The sequence below is a fragment of the Saccopteryx leptura genome, chromosome 4 (assembly GCF_036850995.1).
Source record: "Saccopteryx leptura isolate mSacLep1 chromosome 4, mSacLep1_pri_phased_curated, whole genome shotgun sequence".
NCBI lineage: Eukaryota > Metazoa > Chordata > Mammalia > Chiroptera > Emballonuridae > Saccopteryx > Saccopteryx leptura.
The window spans coordinates 125,886,455-125,907,129 of record NC_089506.1 but is presented as its reverse complement, the minus strand read 5'-3'; the positions used below and the strand labels follow the sequence as shown (position 1 = coordinate 125,907,129).

The 20,675-nt window shown below is 53.5% G+C and overlaps 1 protein-coding gene across 2 annotated transcripts; it reads left to right on the top strand.

The window, feature by feature from the left end:
- The first annotated feature begins 1,286 nt into the window (after positions 1 to 1,286).
- On the top strand, positions 1,287 to 9,037 carry NOTUM (notum, palmitoleoyl-protein carboxylesterase). 2 transcript variants are annotated; one of them, XM_066381583.1, is made up of 12 exons: positions 1,287 to 1,568; positions 2,384 to 2,742; positions 3,871 to 3,923; positions 4,013 to 4,108; positions 4,610 to 4,670; positions 4,777 to 4,835; positions 5,221 to 5,323; positions 5,970 to 6,161; positions 6,288 to 6,388; positions 6,991 to 7,138; positions 8,056 to 8,103; positions 8,334 to 9,037. In XM_066381583.1, the coding sequence occupies exons 2-12, from the start codon at positions 2,411 to 2,413 to the stop codon at positions 8,638 to 8,640; spliced, it is 1,500 nt and encodes a 499-aa protein (XP_066237680.1). In that variant the 5' UTR covers positions 1,287 to 1,568; positions 2,384 to 2,410; the 3' UTR covers positions 8,641 to 9,037. The 2 variants fall into 2 exon arrangements, with proteins under 2 accessions (XP_066237680.1, XP_066237679.1); XM_066381582.1 differs by having other exon boundaries at positions 1,287 to 1,683.
- Positions 9,038 to 20,675: the final 11,638 nt, after the last annotated feature.

Here is a 20,675-nt window from a genome sequence, read left to right as displayed (position 1 = left end):
TTTTCCTGCCGGGGACCTGGAATCACAGGCTCCTAGAGCTAGAGGGTTCTCAGGCAGGTTCTTCCCCATGGCAAGGTCAGCAAGGGTGAGAAGACTGCCTCCAGATGGGGTCTGTGTTTGAAGTTACTGCCTCTGGGGTCAGTCCTAGGCATTGCCTTTAAACTGACCCAACAAAAAGGGGGACACAAGTATGGGTTTCTGAATGAACAGAGCTTGGTCTCTCAGCACTTCTATTAGCTTCTCTGAGTCTCAGTTCCCCTCATCAGGAAAATGGGCACAAAGCTGCCCCACATATGCTGTGAGGAGGACTTGCCTCCCCTGCATTGAGTGCCCTCAACCGAGGCTGACCTCCAGGGCCTTTCAACCTGATTTTAGGCTTTGAGATTTACATCACAGCACCTCACACCCCTCCAATGCTCACAGGACAGCTCTCAAGGACCCTGATTGGTCTCCCAGGGCATCTTCCGAGATCCGTACCTGTGCTGCCTGTTGGGTGTGTGCAGAGTGAGTATTGTTAACTATCTAATCTCAGCTCTTCACTCAGTGCTCAGAGCCAAAGGGTCCCTGCAACCCCGGCAGACTACAAAGGCAGGGGTCAGACCGAGCTGCTGCCAGAACTCCTGGCTGTATCTAATCTCCTGCCCTAGAGGAGTTACTGGTGCCTTCCAGGGGACACAGCCTGCCCACTGCCCTGAGGGCTCAGGAAGGCCTGCCATAGGTCTAGAACCCGTTTGAAAAGGTAAGACCTGTTTCCTGACTTTAAAAAATAGATGTAGTGACATCCACCAGGCTGCCCTTGGGAAGGGACATGGGCAAAGGTCTGTCAAAGCTGTTGCTGGCACTTTGTGTGTGTGTGTGTGAGAGAGGTTGAATAAATGCCTTTCTTTCTTTTGTCTCCCCACACACCTGGGTAGAAACCTAAGTAAACTCTTGCCTCCCCCACCCCTCCGTTTTGATTTTTGACAAGGAAGGTAGGTGATGGGCAGATTCAATGGTTAGTGAAGGTCACTGAGTTGAGACCAAGCCGGCAGTTCTTGGATCCTCGCCCCCATCCCAGGGGCCGCAGGCACAGGGAGAGATTTGGCGTGTGGTGTGTGTGGCCCGGGGGGGGGGGGGGGGGGGTGTCTTCTGTTGGCGCGCTGCAGCCAGGCCGCACTCGCGGAGAGGATCCAGGACCCCACCCGAGGCCCATCGACCTCGGCAGATGGCAGCGCCCCCTCTGGCCCCATTGACTCTGAGGGCTGCCCAGAATCTGTCCACCCAGGCGCGGGACAGGGCGAATCATCTGAGGTGCCGTGTAGTGGAGACCAGTTCCTCCCGCACGTCGCCTAGGGCGCCCACGCCTCGGGCCACACCTGTCCGCTCCTCCAGGAGGCCCCGGGCGAGCTGCTGACGGCCCCTAGACGCGGAGCCCTGTGTCTGCCGCCGCTTTGATCCCGGGGGCCCCGCTGGATAAAAGTCCAGGGCGGCTCCGCGCCAGCTAGAGAGGGAGGCAGCCGAGTCGGGCGCACCAGCGGGCTGGTGGTGCAGGACGAGCGACGCCGAGAAGCCAGAGCAGCGGGGCAGCGGTGAGCTGGGATTTCCGGGCCCGCTCGGAATGGGGGTGTGAAACGGGGTCCGGGGCGCCCTCCAGCTGCACTCTGGGCCTGGACAGCGGGAGTGAAGGGGACCCCGGAGGCTCAGGTGAGTGTGCCCACCCTGCGCCCCCAGCCCGTCGGGCCCGGGGCGCCGAACGACGGGTAGAGTATCTTCGGCTGGGAAAAGCCCCGCTCCTTCCCCGCCTCCACCATCACCCCACCACCACCACGCCGCCCCTTTCAGCCGCCCCGGTGGCGGGGGCAGCGGCGCCGGTCTGGCCGGGGCGAACAGAGCCGCCGGGGGCCGCGGGCCGCGCTGCCCCCCACGGAGCCGGGCCGGGAGCGCCTCCGGCGGCCGCGGCGGGGTAGTCCAGGCCCCTCCATCAGGCTTGCGGTTTGGGAAGAAAAGGCAATGCCTCCGCCAAGAAAAGAGCGAGCGCGGCCCCCTCCCCCTCCGCCAAGCCCGGGCGGCGGCGGCGGCGGTACATCTAACGCGCGGGCACCCGGGCGGCTGCGGCCCCCGCAAACAACGCCCAGGCTCGGCCCCCGCCGCTCATTGGCGCGGGCCGGAGCCAGCGCACCCAGACCCTGCGCTGCCCTCGGCCAGCTGCGCGCTGAGCCCGAGCTGCCCAGGCCACGGCACCCGGCCCTGAGAGCCTCGACGCCGACCTCCCGCGCCTCATCGGTGGGGCCTAGCGCGAGGATCCGGGCGAGCCACCAGGCGCGGCGGGCGCCCCGCAGCCCCGACGTCCCCGGCCCGGCGCCCTCACCGTCGCCGCCGCCTCACGGCCGCCTGCTCTCTGCAGGTGGCCGCGGGCTGGAGCGGTGCGGCCATGGGCCGAGGGGTGCGCGTGCTGCTGCTGCTGGGCTTGCTGCACTGGGTCGGGGGCGGCGAGGGCAGGAAGACCTGGCGTCGCCGCGGCCAGCAGCCGCCCCCACAACCGTCCCCGCAGCGGGCCGAGGCCGCACCCGCGGCCGGACAACCGGTGGAGAGCTTCCCGCTGGACTTCACGGCCGTGGAGGGCAACATGGACAGCTTCATGGCGCAGGTCAAGAGCCTGGCGCAGTCCCTGTACCCCTGCTCCGTGCAGCAGCTCAACGAGGACCTGCGTCTGCACTTCCTGCAAAACACATCTGTGGCGTGCAACGACGGCAGTCCAGCTGGGTAAGGCCACACTTCCAGCCCCGACCCATCGGCCGCCCTGCTGATGGCCCCGCTGGGCCCCGGGCCGCCCCGTCGGCAGCGGTGCGGCACGCCCTCCTTGTCCCCACTCCGATGCAAGGAGTCTCTGCGCTGGACCCTCCCTACTAGCCGTGGCAGTTCTCGCCTCCAGGGGAGAAGGCTCCCGTCGGGCGCTGGGAGGTGCTGGCCTTGGTAGGGCACAGCTCCATGATTCGCCGCAAGGGGGTTGGGACAGCGCTTGAAGCACTGGTCGGCGGCCAGCCCCGGCATTGACCCCTCGGCCACTGGTGCCCAGACCCTCTGCTGGCGTCCTTCGGTCCCTGGGCCGGGAGATGGCAGTCCTCGAGTGTCCCTGGCTCCAACAGGAGGAGACGACACAGCGGGGCGGGGAGAGCCCTGCTGTACCCCCACCCCCACCCCAGCTAGATTCAGGTCGGCTCCCTGCTGCTGCCTGGACTGCCAGGGATCCCAGTCAGCCGAGGGCCAGGGAGGGGACACAGGTGGGACAGAACCTGAAGAGTGGCATTCACCCCTCTCCATCCTCGAAATAGAGGAAGGGTGTGAGGCTAAGGGCTAGGGAGGGGGTCGGGGAGCACACACGCTCAGCGAGTCGGGCAGCCGAGGAACGGGACTTTAGGTCGGGCCTTGGTAGGGAAGGCTGCGACCCCGCCTCATTGGCTCCCGCGCCCCTTCACGCCCGCAAGCCGGTCCCAGTGCTTCCAACCCACGCACACTCCTTTAGCAAGGGCGCTTTGCACTCTCCAAGTGCCACTGAACGTCCCAGGAGTACCCCGAACCCCGGCAAAGACACCCCCCCGCGCGCGCGCGCGCCGCCCGGCCGCCGGCGCCAAGGTTACAGCCGGTCCCGCGCGGGGTGGGCCGTGGGGATTTTCCACGGACCACACAGCCCCTCGCGGCCCTTTCCAACCCCGCGAGCGCCACCTTCCGGTACTAGCCGCCGCTGGCCGCGGGTGCGCTCTGTGAGGGTCCGGCCGCTGGCGCCCCCGTGCGGCCAGCGCGCTCCTGGCGACAGGTGGAATGGTCCTTTCCTCCCCGGAGCTGGGCCTTGCATCCCAGCTGACCGCCCGCTCCGCCTGCCTTCCCTTGCAGCTACTACCTGAAGGAATCCAAGGGCAGTCGGCGGTGGCTACTCTTTCTGGAAGGTACGTCCCAGGGGCCAAGGCGGCAGGGTTGGCGGGGGTCCTCCTGGACACTCGGGCCCTCAGTGGTGGCGTGGTGGCTGTGCCCACAGGCGGCTGGTACTGCTTCAACCGTGAGAACTGCGACTCCCGGTACAACACCATGAGGCGCCTCATGAGCTCCAACGACTGGCCGCACACCCGCACAGGTCAGCAGGGCGCACACCCGACCTGGAGGCCCAACATAATGGGGGGAATGGAGCCTCTTGGAGCTCACAATTTGAGGTCCTGGCTTCTCTCCCTAGAACCCCAGAAAGGCCCCACTCCACCCATCTCCCCTGCCTCTGTCTCTGACCTTCCTTAGGTTAGGGTGCACTTACTCTCAACCTTGACTTCTTATTCCACAAGTAATTTCCCAGGGCTTACTTGCTGCTCAGGAACATGGGTCATTTCTAGATCAACGCAGCAGGTGGAGGGTGGGGGAGGTCAAGGACACCACATTCAAGTGTCACATGCTAGCTGGGCATCCTGACCATGATGACTCTGTCCATTCTGCACTTCCCCAGACATCTTGGCTCCAGCCAGCACGACCACCCACCTGTGGGGGCCAAGTAGGATCCCTCCATGTCCTAGGCCTCCCTATAGTCCCCACCCTTGCACACCACACTTCCACCAGAAGGACCCACTGCCTCTGTCCTCTCCTGTCACAGGTACAGGAATCCTGTCCTCCCAGCCAGAGGAAAACCCCCACTGGTGGAATGCCAACATGGTGTAAGAGGGAACAAGTGGGTCCTTGGGGGTCCTTCCTGGGGAGGGGTACTCCCTGAGGCCTTGGGCAGTGGAAGAACAGGGCAGGCTCACTGTCCCTGTGTTGCAGCTTCATCCCCTACTGCTCCAGTGACGTCTGGAGTGGGATTTCTTCCAAGTCTGACAACAGTGAGTCTCCTGCCCTCCTCTCTGTTTCTCTACCCCGCATCCCCCAGACAGGGCAGGGAGGATCAGGTCCTGGGGAAACGCTAACCTTTAACGCTAGCCTTATACCTCCCTCTAACTTCTGACACCCGTGTGTCCCAGGTGCCTGTTTTCCATGGCTGACCTGGACCTTGTGGAGGTCCTCACTCCTGGCTGTTATTTGGGGAGGGCCTCCAGCATGGCCATTTGCACCTGACCCACCTTCCTCTAATTTATCCAGTCCCTGGCCCCAGCCCCCAGCAGCCCCTCAAGCCCCCAGCTAGAACCCCTCCTCCTTCCAACCTGGCAATAGGAGGCCAGGCTCTCTGTCCAGGCCCCCACTTGAAGCCATTCCCCTTCCTCTGAGCAGATGAATATGCCTTCATGGGTGCCCTCATCATCCAGGAGGTGGTACGAGAACTCCTGGGCAAAGGGCTGAGTGGGGCCAAGGTGCTGCTGCTGGCAGGGAGCAGGTGATCTGGGAAGGGGAATGGGAGGGTATATAGAGGGAGGGACAGGTGGGCCAAGCCTGAGCAGACCAAGGGGACTCCAGTCTTGCCAGGCTTAGGTAGGCATCCAGAGTAGTTGGAAATTGTCTAGAGGACACTTCTAGATTCCAGGGTTGTGGATGTGAGGGTAGCCTTGAACCACAGTGACCTAGGTAGTTGCTTAGCAGTTAGCTGTAGGCCAATGTATCTTCTCTGAGGCTGGGGTCCCAGTATGGAAGTTTCACACTCGTTGGTCACTGTATTCCAGCAGGCATGTCCCACCGTTGGGATATCGGTAGAATCGATGAAGGGCTGAGGTCACACAGTGCATTTTTATTTTCTGATAAGGAAACTGAGGCAGAGGGTGAAAGAGGAAGAGAGGGAAGGCTGGAGGAAGTGGGTAATCTGCCACTTAGTCCTGGGTCAGTACCTGGAGCTCTGCAGCCCCTCCTCTGCCTCTAGGACCCTGAAAGACCCACAGGTCTTGCACATGAACAAGGAACCCATTGGCAGTTCAGGAGGCATCAAGATCTGTGCCCCTCCTTGGGGCATTAAGGGCTTGGGGTCAGGTGGGCTCTGGAAACTGAGTATCCCTTCATCCTCCGGGCTTCACGTCCTACCTTCCCTGCAGTGCGGGAGGCACAGGGGTGCTGCTGAATGTGGACCGTGTGGCTGAGCAGCTACAGGATCTGGGCTACTCGGCCATCCAGGTGCGGGGCCTGGTCGACTCGGGCTGGTTCCTCGACAATAAGCAGTACCATCCCACAGACTGCATCGACACCATCACCTGTGCGCCCACCGAGGCCATCCGCCATGGCATCAGGTGCTAGGAGAAGGAGGCCAAGCTTCCAGGCTCCCAGGCAGAGGGTCCAGGGTGGGTGGCATCTGTCTGTGGGTGGAGTAGCCTGGGGTGGGGCCCAGGACAGCCTAACCTGCAGGTGTGGCCCAGGTACTGGAATGGGGTTGTCCCAGAGCGCTGTCGACACCAGTTCAAGGAGGGCGAAGAGTGGAACTGCTTCTTTGGCTACAAGGTCTACCCAACTCTGCGCTGTAAGTGCACACACTTGCGTCTCACAGGGCACACAGGGGCAGGGAACCTCCTGCACCTCCTGAAGTCCAACTGGGAGTCCAGCCCCCAGAGGTTGGGTCCAGATCACTGACCTGACCCGGAGCAGGATGACAAACCCATGTGCTTTGCCTGGGACTCTCCTGGTCTTAGCACTAAGTCCACCTGACCCTGGAGCTGACCAGGATGGGAGTAAGAGGTGGATGAGGGGGTTGGGGAAGTCACCTTGTCTGCTCCCATGGTGAGGAATGTGCTGTGGAGTTAACTCCCAGTGATGCTCCTGGGCAGGACCTGGGTCATCCTTCACTTATCCCCACATGCTGGGGAGTAGTGAGGTCCCATGCAAAGAAACATCAGCACCAAATTTCATTCAAAGAGAGTCCCTAGGAGCCAGGCCAAAGTGGTAGTGGTGGGGTGGGCTTAACAAAGTACTTCTTCAAGATAGGGTGGGCGCTAAGCAGATGCTGTGGAAGGCTGGTGGCCAGCACTGAGGGGAGAGGCCAGCTGGCCCGAACCTGGGGGACCCTGAGCCTGGGCATGGGGAGCATAGTACTGAAGTGAAGCCCAGCTGAGCTATGCCCCCCAGGCCCAGTGTTTGTGGTACAGTGGCTGTTTGATGAGGCCCAGCTGACTGTGGACAACGTGCATCTTACGGGACAGCCGGTCCAGGAGAGCCAGTGGCTGTACATCCAGAATGTGGGCCAAGAGCTGCGGCACACGCTCAAGGATGTGTCGTGAGTGCTGGGCCCCTTTCAATGAGGAAACAAAGCACTTGGCTTAAAAATAGAGATCACAAAAAAAAACAAACCCATAAAAAAAAATAGAGGTCATGAAGGTGGCTGGGCCACCTGCAGGAGGCAAGGAACAATCTGTGGTGTACACAGACCCTGGCATATTACACAGCACTAAAAGGAAATAAATTGTTGAGCCATAGAAAGACAGGGAGGAACCTAAGATGCATGTCACTCGGTGAAAGAAGCCAGTCTGAAAAGGCTTCACACTGTATAACTCCAGCTCTGTGACCTTTTGGAAAAGACAAGACCATAGAGACAGTGAAGATCAGGGATTGTCAGGGTTGGGGGCAGGAGGGATGAACAGTCAGAACCTAGAGGATGTGGATACACATCAGTACACATTGTTTAAACCCATAGGATGTAGAGCACCCAGGGTGAACACTAATGCAGACTGTGGAGTCTGGGTGATGAGGACATGTCACTGTAGCTTCATCAGTTGTAATAACTGCATCACCTGGTGGAGTGTTGATAATGAAAGAAGGGATGAGGAGGTACATGGGGAATCCCCTAAACTTTACTGTGAATATAAAACTTCTTTAAAAGATAAAACCTATTTTTTAAAATGGCACAATATTCACCTGTCCTGGGTAGCCTCCCACTAGTGCCTGGCGGTCCTTCCTGGTAGAGTTGGATGCCAAGCAGGATCTGGAGACAGGAAGGGAGAAGGGTTAGCAGAGGTCATACAAGTAGGAAAGGACAAGGCCGGGGCTGAGGAGCAGCTTGCCAGGCACAGCAAAAGAAAGGAGGTGGGAGCCAGGCAGGGACAGGCTCCCAGAGGAGTCATCTGTGGGTGTCAGGGTGGGAAAGGGCTGAGGCGGGACCTGACTGCTCACCAGCTGTCTGTCTCCTCCACACAGGGCCAGCTTTGCCCCCGCCTGCCTCTCCCACGAAATCATCCTCCGAAGGTCAGTGTCCCCTTGCTGTGGACGAGCTCATGTCCTTGTCTCTTGCTCTGAACACACAAAGCCCCCCACTGCCTGCCAACCTGCCTTCCCTGGCCCTGTGTAAGGGGCTTCCTTCTAGGGCTGTCAAAGCCACTTAGACAACGAGCTGTGTGGCAAGAATTCAGTGGTAGCACGCTGTCACTTGCTTTGGCCACACCATGAGTGACTCTCACCTGGGTTTCTGTCTGTAGCCAATGGACAGATGTCCAGGTGAAGGGGACGTCACTGCCGCGGGCACTTCACTGCTGGGACAGAAGCCTCCATGAAAGCCACAAGGCCAGCAGAGCCCCTCTGAAGGGCTGCCCCACCCACCTGGTGGACAGCTGCCCCTGGCCCCATTGCAACCCCTCTTGTCCCACCATCCGGGACCAGTTCACAGGGCAGGAGATGAATGTGGCCCAGTTCCTCATGCACATGGGCTTTGACGTGCAGACCATGGCTCAGCAGCAGGGCCTGGAGCCCAGCAAACTGCTGGGGATGCTGAGCAGTGAGAGCTAGGGGTCCCACCTGAGGGCCACCCCATGGCCCTCCTGCTCCTCCTGGGAAGATAGGGCCCAGCCATCACCCACACAGGGTCTGGACACCCAACCCATCCCCAGCAGCCTTCACTGCCCCTCTTCCAATGCCTACAGGAGGCCCAGCTGGACACGGTGGCCTGAGGACCCCTCCAACCTGCCCACCTCCCCAGCCTCCAGCCCATGGAGGGAGCCAGAGAACTGGATTCCTCAGCCCCAGCCCAGAACCCCCCAGACAGCCCCAGCTTCTCTTGCCCTTTCACAGTATTTTTTGAAGTGACTTTTTTATTACTTTTTTTAGAAAAGGAAAATAAGCAAGAAATATATGAATAATATTGTTTTGTAACATATATTTTTAAAATAATGAGAAAAAGACAAGAGTTTCACCCTGCAGATGTGCTTATTTGAAAGGGCAGTTGACCCACTTTGCACTCCCCTCCCTCACCTCCAGCCTCCCCCCAACCCTGGTTTAGAAATTAAATAGGGGGTGGGGTCCATACCCTACCTCATGTCCCACTCTAGACCCTTTCTTTTTTTTTCTGTATAAATATTTTAATTCAGTCCCTGTTAAGCCATCAGATATTTGAAAAGTTTTAAAATACCAAAAAGTATAGTTTTAACAACTTAGCTATGAATAAGTGAGCTCATTACCCATTTAACAGAGCCCCCAAATGAGTAACAAACATATAAAATGAAAGGGAGCCTGACCAGGCGGTGGCACAGTGGATAAAGCATCGGACTGAGATGTGGAGGACCCAGGTTCAAAACCCCGAGGTCTCCAGCTTTAGAGAAGGCTCATCTGGTTTGAGCACAGGCTCACCAGCTTGAACCCAAGGTCACTGGCTTGTGCAAGAAGTCACTTGGTCTGCTGTAGCCCCACAGTCAAGGCACATACGAGAAAGCAATCAATGAAAACAACTAAGGTGCCGCAACAAAGAATTGATGCTTCTCATCTCCCTCCCTTCCTGTCTGTCTGTTCCTATCTGTCCCTTTCTCTGTCTCTCTCTGTCTCTATCACAAAAAACAAAAAGAAAAGAAAAGGTGTTGCCTTAGAGTTCAAAATTCTTCTGTTGCACAATCCTGTCTGTGCTGGGACAGAAGCCTCCTACGTTCAAGAGGTTGTGGTTATTTTCAAACTCCAGTCCAGAAGCCAGCTTCTTAATGCAGCTATCAGGCAATCCATCACAGCTGCAGGTACACGAATAGGAACAACACCAGGTCCACCAGCACAGACAGCCAGAGTAGCTGGGCCATGGTGGGCTGAGGCCACGCCTGGTGGTTCTGCTGCTACCTCATGGTGTTGCCCAGGCCTCTCTGCTTCCACTTCCATCCTGGGGCAATCCCAGCTGCCGCCCCCACCCTTCCACCAGGCTCACATTAGTTCATCATGCACCAACCTCAGTGCGGCAGCCAAAAATCCCACTCCAGACCCTTTCTGAGGAGGCCCTGCTTTTGCTCACTCATTCAGCCAATGGGTGGGGTGGGGTGGCCAAAGGATAGAGAAGAAAGAAGGGGTGGCCTTGGCTGGTTAGTTCAGTTGGTTAGAGCATTGTCCCAAAACACCAAGGTTTCAGGTTCAACACTCGGTCAGGACACATACAGGAAGCAACTGATGAGTGCTCAACTAAGTGGAACAACAAAATGAATGCTTTCCTCTCTTTCTCTCTCTACCTTTTCCTCTCTCTCTAAAATCAACCAATTAATAATTTTTGAGAAAGAAAGTAAGAAGGAGTTCCCAGGGGTAGCTGCTGGCTTAGGGGAGCAGCCCTCCTCAGACCTCCTAGGAGAGCCACAGAGAGGGCTCCCACACAATGATGGAGCCCAGCAGGAGATGGGCTGGGAAGACCCCAGAGGGTTCCCACTGGCACCTACCTAGGGAGACTCCTCTGAAAGAGGGGCCTGCCACAACAAGGTGAGAGCCATCTTGGGAGGCTCTAACCCAGGGGTCTCAAACTCAACTCAGCATGTGGGCCGCAGAGCAAGATCACAGCCGTTCGGCGGGCTGCACTAGGTCTACAAAAGGCAACTGTTACGCAACACTTCTCACTGCAGTTGAAAACAAAAAAAATCAGTACAACAAGCACAATCGTACATGCAGTTTACTCAGTGTCACAAAACGACCAGAAACTGTAGTTCACATCACAACTGCTGTTAACTAAGCTAATATCTAGCTAGGATGCTAGAGAAATGAAAAATACAAGTAGGCCCCTAGGCTTACTTAATTTTATCCAAAATATTTTGAACTTCGTGGATTAGTCTGCGGGCCGCACAAAATTGTTCAGCGGGCCGCGAGTTTGAGACCCCTGCTCTAACCTCTCAACTTGGAAAGAACTTGGGAGGTGCTGCTCAGAGACCAGTGCTCTGTGCAGAGGTGTCAGTGGTGACACCAGCACGATCCCTAGGAGGGCAGCAGTCCTACTCCCTTGGATGTGGGCTCATGGAATGTGGGGGCAGCTTTGTGTGTTTGTGCATCTTGGGTGTGGCCGACACTTGTGGGTTAGGCCCAGTGGATTTCACCAAATGAATAAACTCTTTGTCCCCACGGAGCTTTTCTTTTTTTGTAGTCAGAGGAGGGGAGGCGGAGAGAGACTTCCCCATGCGCCCCAACCGGAATCCACCTGGCAAGCCCACTAGAGGGCGGTGCTCCACCCGTCTGGGGCCTACACCCCATTGCAACCGAAGCCATTTTTTCTTTTTTTAGCGCTCCACACTAATGTTCTCTCTAGTCCCACCACCCCGCGCCCTTCCCCGACGGAGAAGCATCTCTAAACCGCAGCGTTATTCAGCAAACGTGTGTGCAGTCACTCCCAAACACCAGACAAAGCCACAGGTATTGACACTTCCAGGGAACCTGGGCTGAGCTTCCTAAAGGGGGCCAGTGCCTGGAGAGGTCTTTGCCTACCCAGTCTCCATATTCTACTGCTGGTCTGACTTGGGATGGTGGCAAGCCTGCCCCTCTGAAAAACGCAGCTCTTATCCCAAGCTGGGACCCCTGGCTGCCCCCTTAAAAAGTACGGGCAGTAAGTACAGAGCTGGGAATCACGGACAAGCAAGCTAGTACTCTGGCTCAACTTGTGTGTGGGATCTTAGCCAAATTGTTTAAACTCTTAGAGCCTCAATCTCCATATCTGTAAAACGGGGATCTGGAGCATGCTGCTCAGATGAGAGAGGAAGATCGCAGGGAGGGTGAGGATTCCTCCTCCATTGTCAGACCTTCCAGAGCACTCCATTCATGGCCACACACCAGTTCACACGTTCTGAATATCTTTTCAGAACTACTGGGCAGACTTAGATGCTAAAGAGGACCAGCAGTCCTTTGTCCAGACAGAATCTGAGGCGTCCAAGCGCCTCTGTCTCATTCAGTGCTCAGCAGCAGAGAAGAGAGAGAGAGAGAAGCGAGAGGGGGGAGGGGTGGGGAAGCAGATGGACGCTTCTCCGGTGTGTCCTGGCCGGGAATTTTTTTGTTTGTTTGTTTGTTTATTCATTTTAGAGAGGAGAGGGAGAGACAGAGAGAAAGAGAGAGAGAGAGACAGAGAGAGAACAGGGGGAGGAGCTGGAACTCCCATATGTGCCTTGACCAGGCAAGCCCAGGGTTTCAAACCAGCGACCTCAGGATTTCCAGGTTGACGCTTTATCCACTGCGCCACCACAGGTCAGGCCCTGGCCGGGAATTGAACCTGGGATATCCACATGGCGGGCCAAAGCTCTATCACTGAGCCAACTGGCCAGGGGCCCCAGAGAACCTTAAAAGAAGGAAGAGCCATAGGTCAGTCCGTGCAGTGCTCCACTGTGGGACCAGAGACAAAATGAGCCCAGGATGCATGAGGACACTGGGTGCGACCAAATCTGCAGTGCTTGATGAGACATCAGTGTGACACAGGGAGCCCTCTGTGCTGCCTTCTCCACTTTTCTGGAAATGTAGCTGCCTGACACCTTCCCTAACACATGATTCCTATAAGAGCAAAAGTGCTCATGACAGGAGCTACCAAGGTATCCTACCTTGGATGACCAAATAAACAAGCTGTGGTCCATTCAGACAGTGGACTACTGTTTAGCACTAGGAGGAAATAGGCTGTTAGACCATGAAAAGACATAGAGGAACCTTAAAGGCATTTCATTAAGTGGGAGAAACCAGTCTGAGAAGGCTCCACACTTTGTGATTCCAACTCTGTATCTTCTGGAAAAGGCAACAAACACTACAAAGACAGTGAAGATCAGCGGTTGTAACCCTGGCCGGATAGCTCGATTGGTGAGAGCATCGACCCAGAGCGCAGAGGTTGCTGGTTTGATCCCTAGTCAGGGCACATTCAGGAACAGATCAATGTTCCTGTCCCTCTCTTCCTTTCTCTCTCACTAAATCAATAAGTGAAAATTTTAAAAGCCTGACCAGGTGGTGGTGCAGTGGATAGAGCATTGGCCTGGGATGCTGAGGACCTAGGCTTGAAACCTCAAGGTCGCCAGCTTGAGCATAGGGTCACCAACTTGAACATGGTTGCTGGCTTGAGCCCAAAAGCACTGGTTTGAGTAAGGGGTCACTGGTTCTGCTGGAGACCCCAGTCAAGGCATGTATGAGAAAGCAATCAATGAACAACTAAGGTGCCGTAACTATGAGGTGATGCTTCTCAACTCTATCCCTTCCTGTCTGTCTGTCCCTGTCTATCTCTCTTGCTATAAATAAATAAATAAATATTTAGATATTTAAATATTTAAAAATAAAACAAAAAGATCAGGGGTTGTCAGAGGTAGGAAGAGGAGGTATGAACAGAGTGCAGAAGAGTTTTAGGGCAGTGAAACTACTCTGTATGAGACTCTAATGGTGAATGCATGTCATTACATGTTTGTCCAAACCCATAAGAATGTACAACGGAATGAACTGTAATGTACACTATGGACTCTGGGTGATGACGACCAGTCCCAGGAGGTTCATGAATTGTTGCAAATGCACCTCTGGTGGGCATGTCCACCATGGGGGAAGCTGGAAAGAGGTGGGAGACTTAAAACCAGAGAATCAATGAGTAGTGGCAGCTCATCTGGGGCTAATCCCCTGAACCTGTCTCCAAGACCCCCTTTTCTCTGACTTCCCAGTGAGCCAAAGCAGCTTTGCCTAGGCTTGCCTGTTGCTTCTTCTATTCCAGGCCCTTCCTTGTTTCACTGCCTCCAGCTTTATTAAACTTACTCTCAAAATCACCTAGATTCATGTTGTGAAATTTTTCCGACATGAAGTCAAGAATCCACACGATACTGGCTAGCCCTAGGCAGACCCAAAGGTCCAGGTCCCCTGTCCAATAACTTCACTACATTGTGGGGGTGTGCAAGAGGTCACAGGGACCCTGAAAGGGCTCACAATAGCCAAGGCTGGAATGCTTTCAATAACAGAATGAAAAAATGTAGTTTTGGGCCTTGGCTGGGTAGCTCAGTTGGTTAGAGCATTGTCCTGATAATCAAGGTTGTGAGTTCAATCCCCTGTCAGGGCACATACAGGAGTCAACCAATGAATGTATAAATAAGTGGAACAACAAATCGATGTTTCTCTCCTCTCTCTTGCTCTCTCTCCCTTCCTGTCTTTTAATTATGTGTGTGTGCCCACGCACGATTAAGTGTGTGTGTGTGTGTGTGTGTGTGTGTGTGTGAGAGAGAGAGAGAGAGAGAGAGAGAGAGAGAGGGAGGAAGGGAGAGGGCGGGGAAAAAGAGAGATGAGAAACATCAACTTGCAGTTGCATCATACATGCCTTAATCAGGGGCTCTAGCAGAGGCAGTGACCCCTTGCTCAAGCCAGTGACCTTGAGCTCAAACCAGCGACCTTAGAATCATGTCAATGATACTGTGTTCAAGCTGGCGGCCCCATGCTCATAAGCCAACACTCTCTAGCCAGTGACCTTGGGGTTTTGAACCAGGGCCCTCAGTGTCCTGGTCCAATGCTCAACCCACTGCGCCACCACCGGTAAGGCTAAAATCAATACATTTTTTAAAATGTAGTTTTGGGTTGTAAACCAAATTATAAAATAAATAGGCCTGAGTCTGTACTGATATAAAAAAATAATTAAATATGCAAATGGGGGAGAAAAGAGCAATCTCTTTAGCAGAATTACAAATAATGTATATAGATTTTCTCCCCTCCAAAAGAGGAATCACCACCCCCTCCCCAGTGTGGGTCAGCATAGTGACATCCTCCCACCAAGGACAGGATGCAAAGGAGGAGAAATAGAAACTCCACAGAGGGAACACCTGGCAAACACACTTCAGTCAGGTGACCAGTCACATCAGCAGTGATGAGTCATGTTGAGAGCACAACCCTTGAGATGGGCACTTTGCCTTGGTGGTCTTCCTCCCCCAAAACCACAAGGCCAGACTAATAATGAGAGAACTGTCATACAAATCCGAACAGAGGGACAGTCTGCATAATCCTTGCCCTGCACTCAGCACTGTTCCCAAAATAAGGAACGGTTGAGAAGCAGTCACGGACCAGAAGAGCCTGCAGAGTCCAGCCCACTATCAATAAATGTCATGTGGGGCCCTGGCCAGTTGGTTCAGTGGTAGAGCGTTGCTGGGTGTGTAGAGGTCCTGAGTTCGTTTTTCAATCAGGGCACACAGAAGAAGCGACCATCTGCTTCTCCACTCCTCCCCTTCCCCTTCTCCCTCTCTCTGTCTCTCTCTCTTCTCCCAAAGCCAGAGGCTGATTTAATGGCGGATGCGCCAGGCACGTGCCCTGAGCTCCGACTTCTGAAGAGCCCCGCAAAACTCCAACTTTACACTTTTTTATAATGTAAGGGGCCCAATATTTTCTTCTACGCCTGGGGCCTCAACCGACCTTAATTTGCCTCTGCCCATAGCCATGGCTCAATTGGTTTGTGCAAGTTGGCCCTGGGCACTGAGGATGGCTCTGTGACTCGCCTCAGGCACTAAAATAGCTCAGTTGCCGAGCAACGGAGCACTGACATCAGATGGTCGGAGCATCACCCAATAAGGGGCTTGCCAGGTGGATCCTGGTGGCGGGGGGTGGGGGGCATGCCGGAGTCTGTCTCTTTACTTCCCCATCTTTCACTTAATATATAATAACAATAATAATAAAAGTGTCATGTGGACCTGACCAAGTGGTGGCGCAGTGGATAGAGCGTCAAACTGGGATGCAGAAGACCCAGATTCAAAACCCTGGGGTCACTGGCTTGAGCGCAGGTTCACCAGCTTGAGTGCGGGGGTCACTGGCTTGAGCGTGGGATCATGGACATGACCCTATGGTCATTGGCTTGAGCCCAAGGGTCACTGGCTTGAGCAAGGGTTGCTCACTCTGCTGTAGCCCGCCCGTCAAGGCACATATGAAAAAGCAATCAATGAACAACTAAGGAGCTGCAACAAAGAATTGATGCTTCTCATCTCTCTCCCTTCCTGCCTGTCTGTCCTTATCTGTCTCTTTCTTTGTCTCTCTCTGTCACACACAAAAAAATGTCATGTGGGATTCTGGAGCAGAAAAGGAACAATAGGTTAAAAAGTGAGAAAACAAAGTGTGGGCTTTGGTTAATAATAATGTATCAATATTAGCTCATAAATGTAACAAAGGCACCACACTGTAAGATGTCAATGAGACCCTCAGTGGGGGGGGGTTGTTAATAGTTAATAATAATGTATAGATATTTGCTCATGAATTGTAACAAATGTAAGGTGGTTCTGGGTATGAGTTAGACTGGGTATGGGGTGTGCAGGGACTCTGTCTGCTCAGTTTCTTTGTACATCTGTTTTAAAAAATAAAGTCTTTAAAATGTAACAGTTTTTATTCATACAAGAATATAAATCTAGTCATTTTTTCATTGTAGTAAGATATACTTCACTTATAGTTAAAAAAATTTTTTCTAGTTTAGAAAGTAATAGCTAGTCATTCATTTTAGAAAACTTTAAAAATACTGAAAAGTCCAAAGAAGCAGCAAAAGCCCCTGTTGCCCCACATCTGGGAGGTGACCTTGGGGATACCGCAGGCATTCACCCCAACCATTCTGTGATTCTGGAGGCACCTGTATCCATGTACCTTCTGTCTCATACAAGGGAGAATTCTGCTGCACAGCTTCACCATAGGTCATCTTGGGTCCTGTGACCAGTTGCTACATCACCCTGTGCATCCACAAGGTGACTTTAAGGCAGCCTATCAGTCCATCATTTGCTACCCAGTTCCTACTGTTGAGCTTTAGGTGATTTCTAACTAAATTCCCTTAAAATCATGTTGAAACAGCCAACCTAGAATCTCTGTTTATATAATTGCTAGCAAACTGACTTTTATAAGAGAAGGATGCCCACTATACCCACCACACCTGTCACAGGTGCCTGGGACTCTGACTTTGGCCTGCACAATTGTGCTGGCCATGCCTGAACACCTGGGGATAACACCAAAGTGCTGGCAGAGTCAAGGCCAGGTTCCCCAAAATGCCCAAGTCTTCAGGTGTTACAAGCTAAACCCATTTAGTTGAGTTGTGGAGGAAAATGTGACTGGGCTCACTGTTAGGATTCTCTGAACTGTGAACTTCAGCTGGATTGTGGCATATGTCTTCTTGAGATAAACCATCTGCTCGAGATAAAGGTTATAAATTGTCTACTCCCAGCAGAGGAGGTCTTCCACTCCTGTGGCCCTGGGGTAGCTGGGCTGGGCCAAGAGTACCTACTGGGGGCTCTTGGAAGGCTCACAAGATCTTTCTTTTTTTTTTAATGTATTTTATTTATTTTTATTTATTTTTTTGTATTTTTCCGAAGTTGGAAACGGGGAGGCAGTCAGACAGACTCCCGCATGCGCCCGACCGAGATCCACCCGGCACGCCCACCAGGGGGCGATGCTCTGCCCATCTGGGGCATAGCTCTGTTGCAACCAGAGCCATTCTAGCGTCTGAGGCAGAGGCCACAGAGCCATCCTCAGCGCCCAGGCCAACTTTGCTCCAGTGGAGCCTTGGCTGCGGGAGGGGAAGAGAGAGACAAAGAGGAAGGAGAGGGGGAGGGGTGGAGAAGCAGATGGGCGCTTCTCCTGTGTGCCCTGGCCGAGAATCAAACCCAGGACTCCTGCACGCCAGGCCGATGCTCTACCACTGAGCCAACCGGCCAGGGCACAAGAATCTTTCTTAAGGGTGTACCTGACCTGCAAGCAAAACCTTCCTCCTGTGTAATAGTGACCTGGTGGGCATTCTTGGAGTGGGCATGGGGCTACTCACAGTGTCCAGACACTCTTCCCAAGGATTAAAGACCTGAAAACAAATGGAAATCCTTTATTTTACCATTATTATTAACTGTTCTAGAAATATCATAAATAAGAATGTTGAGGCCTGACCAGGCAGTGGCGCAGTGGATAGAGCATCAGACTGGGATGCAGAAGGACCCAGGTTCGAGACCTCGAGGTCGCTAACTTGAGCGCAGGCTCATCTGGTTTGAGCAAGGCTCACCAGCTTGGACCCAAGGTCGCTGGCTTGAGCAAGGGGTTACTCGGTCTGCTGAAGGCTCGCGGACAAGGCACATATGAGAAAGCAATCAATGAACAACTAAGGTGTTGCAACAACAACAAAAAAACTGATTGACCTGTGGTGGCGCAGTGGATAAAGTGTCGACCTGGAAATGCTGAGGTCGCCGGTTCAAAACCCTGGGCTTGCCTGGTCAAGGCACATATGGGAGTTGATGCTTCCAGCTCCTCCCCCCCTTCTCTCTCTCTGTCTCTCCTCTCTCTCTCTCTCTTTCTCTCTCTCTCTGTCTCTCCCTCTCCTCTAAAAAAAAAAAAGAATAAATTAAAAAAAAAAAACCCTGATAATTGATGCTTCTCATCTCTCTCCGTTCCTGTCTGTCTGTCCCTATCTATCCCTCTCTCTGACTCTCTCTCTGTCTCTGTAAAAAAATAAAATAAAATAAAAAATAAATGAAAAATAAATAAATAAATAAATAAGAATGTTGAATCAGATGGCCAGTGTAATTCTCTATTTAATTTCTTGATTTGAGAGAGAGAGAGAGACATCGATTTGTTGTTCCACTTATTTATGCATTTATTGGTTGATTCTTGTATGTGCCCTGACCAGGATCAAACCCGCAACCTTGGTGTATGGGGACAATGCTCTAACCAACTGAACTACCCAGTCAGTGACTCTCCTTTTAAAGGGGAGAGGTGTTCACAGAGTAGCTGCCCACAGAAGCTAGGACCCTCCTGGGCAGATGTAAATCACAGAAATGCTGTAGCTGGGCTGCTGGTGTTAGGACTCACTGACATCATGTCTGCCCCAGTGGACACGTGAAGGAAGTGCCATCCCACGTGGATTTCTGGTCAAGAAGATCATTTCGCTGGAATATAACCATAAGGAAACAGTCCATTACGCATAGTGAAAGAAAGTAGTATGAGGAAATACCAAAAAATGTAGAGACTGTTCTAGAATAAAGGAAACTAACTTGGAGACACAGCAGCCAAAGTATAATCCTTATTGGACTCTGGTGCAAAAATTATAAAGCAATTAAAGTGTGTTTGGGGCTAAGTGGGGAAAATTGAATAAGGACCATGTGTTTTTTGTAAGTTTCCCAGATGCAACCATTGTGTGCAGGACTTATGGGAGGACAGCCTTGCTCTTAGCAGGTGTCCATGGAAGTAACTGGGGCCAGACTGTCGTACCCACAGTATTAACATTATTATTGATTATTAATTATCAGTGAGGGGGAGAGAGAGAGAACAAATGGCAAAATAATGATTTTTGAATCTAGGTGAAAGAATGTTGATCATGCTATTTTGCAACTACTTTACAATGTGAAATTTTTCTAAATGAAAATAGGGAAAATGTATATAACTATATAATTTTATATACACACACACAGAGGAGATGTTCCTAGTGGTTGGATCGACTGATAGGATCGTGGGCAATTTTTCTGTATCTTTTTCTGCATTAATGGAGCATGTCCAACTCATGCATTCAGAAAGGTTTTTTGGGGGGGGGGTTTGTATTTTTCTGAAGCTGGAAACGGGGAGAGACAGTCAGATAGACTCCCGCATGCGCCCGACCGGGATCCACCCGGCACGCCCACCAGGGGCGACGCTCTGCCCACCAGGGGGCGATGCTCTGCCCCTCCGGGGCGTCGCTCTGCCGTGACCAGAGCCGCTCTAGCGCCTGGGCAGAGGCCAAGGAGCCATCCCCAGCGCCCAGGCCATCTTTGCTCCAGTGGAGCCTTGGCTGCGGGAGGGGAAGAGAGAGACAGAAAGGAAGGAGGGGGGGTGGAGAAGCAAATGGGCGCTTCTCCTATGTGCCCTGGCCGGGAATCAAACCCCGGTCCCCCGCACGCCAGGCCGACGCTCTACCGCTGAGCCAACCGGCCAGGGCCTTCAGAAAGTTTTTTCATTTCCAAAAACATTTCATACTTTATTAATATTTTAGCCTAAAAATGATGGAGTTGAGTTTTTTCTAGGTGTTTACATGCCTAGTAGGGACAAGGAAAGAGTTCCATAATAACCCCCCCTAATAATAATTAAAATTGCATCTCAGTTCAGGCTGGGGGCTATAAGAAGAAAGGGAGGCACAGGGTCTCCAGGATACTCCTCCCTTCCTTACCATCTCCCTGGGACCACAGCTGAGCCAGGGCCCCAGGAACAATGATAACAGGCTACAGAAACCATCCAGGTTGGCACCAAGCCACCTTCTGGAAGGACACCTCACCCCTTCTGCTACCCTCATATTCTTGCATCCCTTCTCCACCCGGGCCAGCCAGGGAGGCTGCTTGAGCTGAACAGACCAATAACAACCTGGTTGCTCTCTGCTCTGCTCCCTACCCTGTGGGCAGTGGAGCAACTGAGACTGACCGACAGACACAGGTTCTGTGGAGGGGGCGGTGCCAGCGGTCAAGGGGTTAATGATCCTGGCAAGGGCTTGGCATGAGACATAGGGGTCAGATGGGAACGGGAACAGGCTCTGCTATTCCCAGCCTCTGATCATGGGCAGCCTATTTATAGCGTGGGGGTCACACAAGCAATAAAGAGACTGCCTGCTGCAATATCACCAGCCTCATCTCTGCCACTACAGGCTGCGGGCT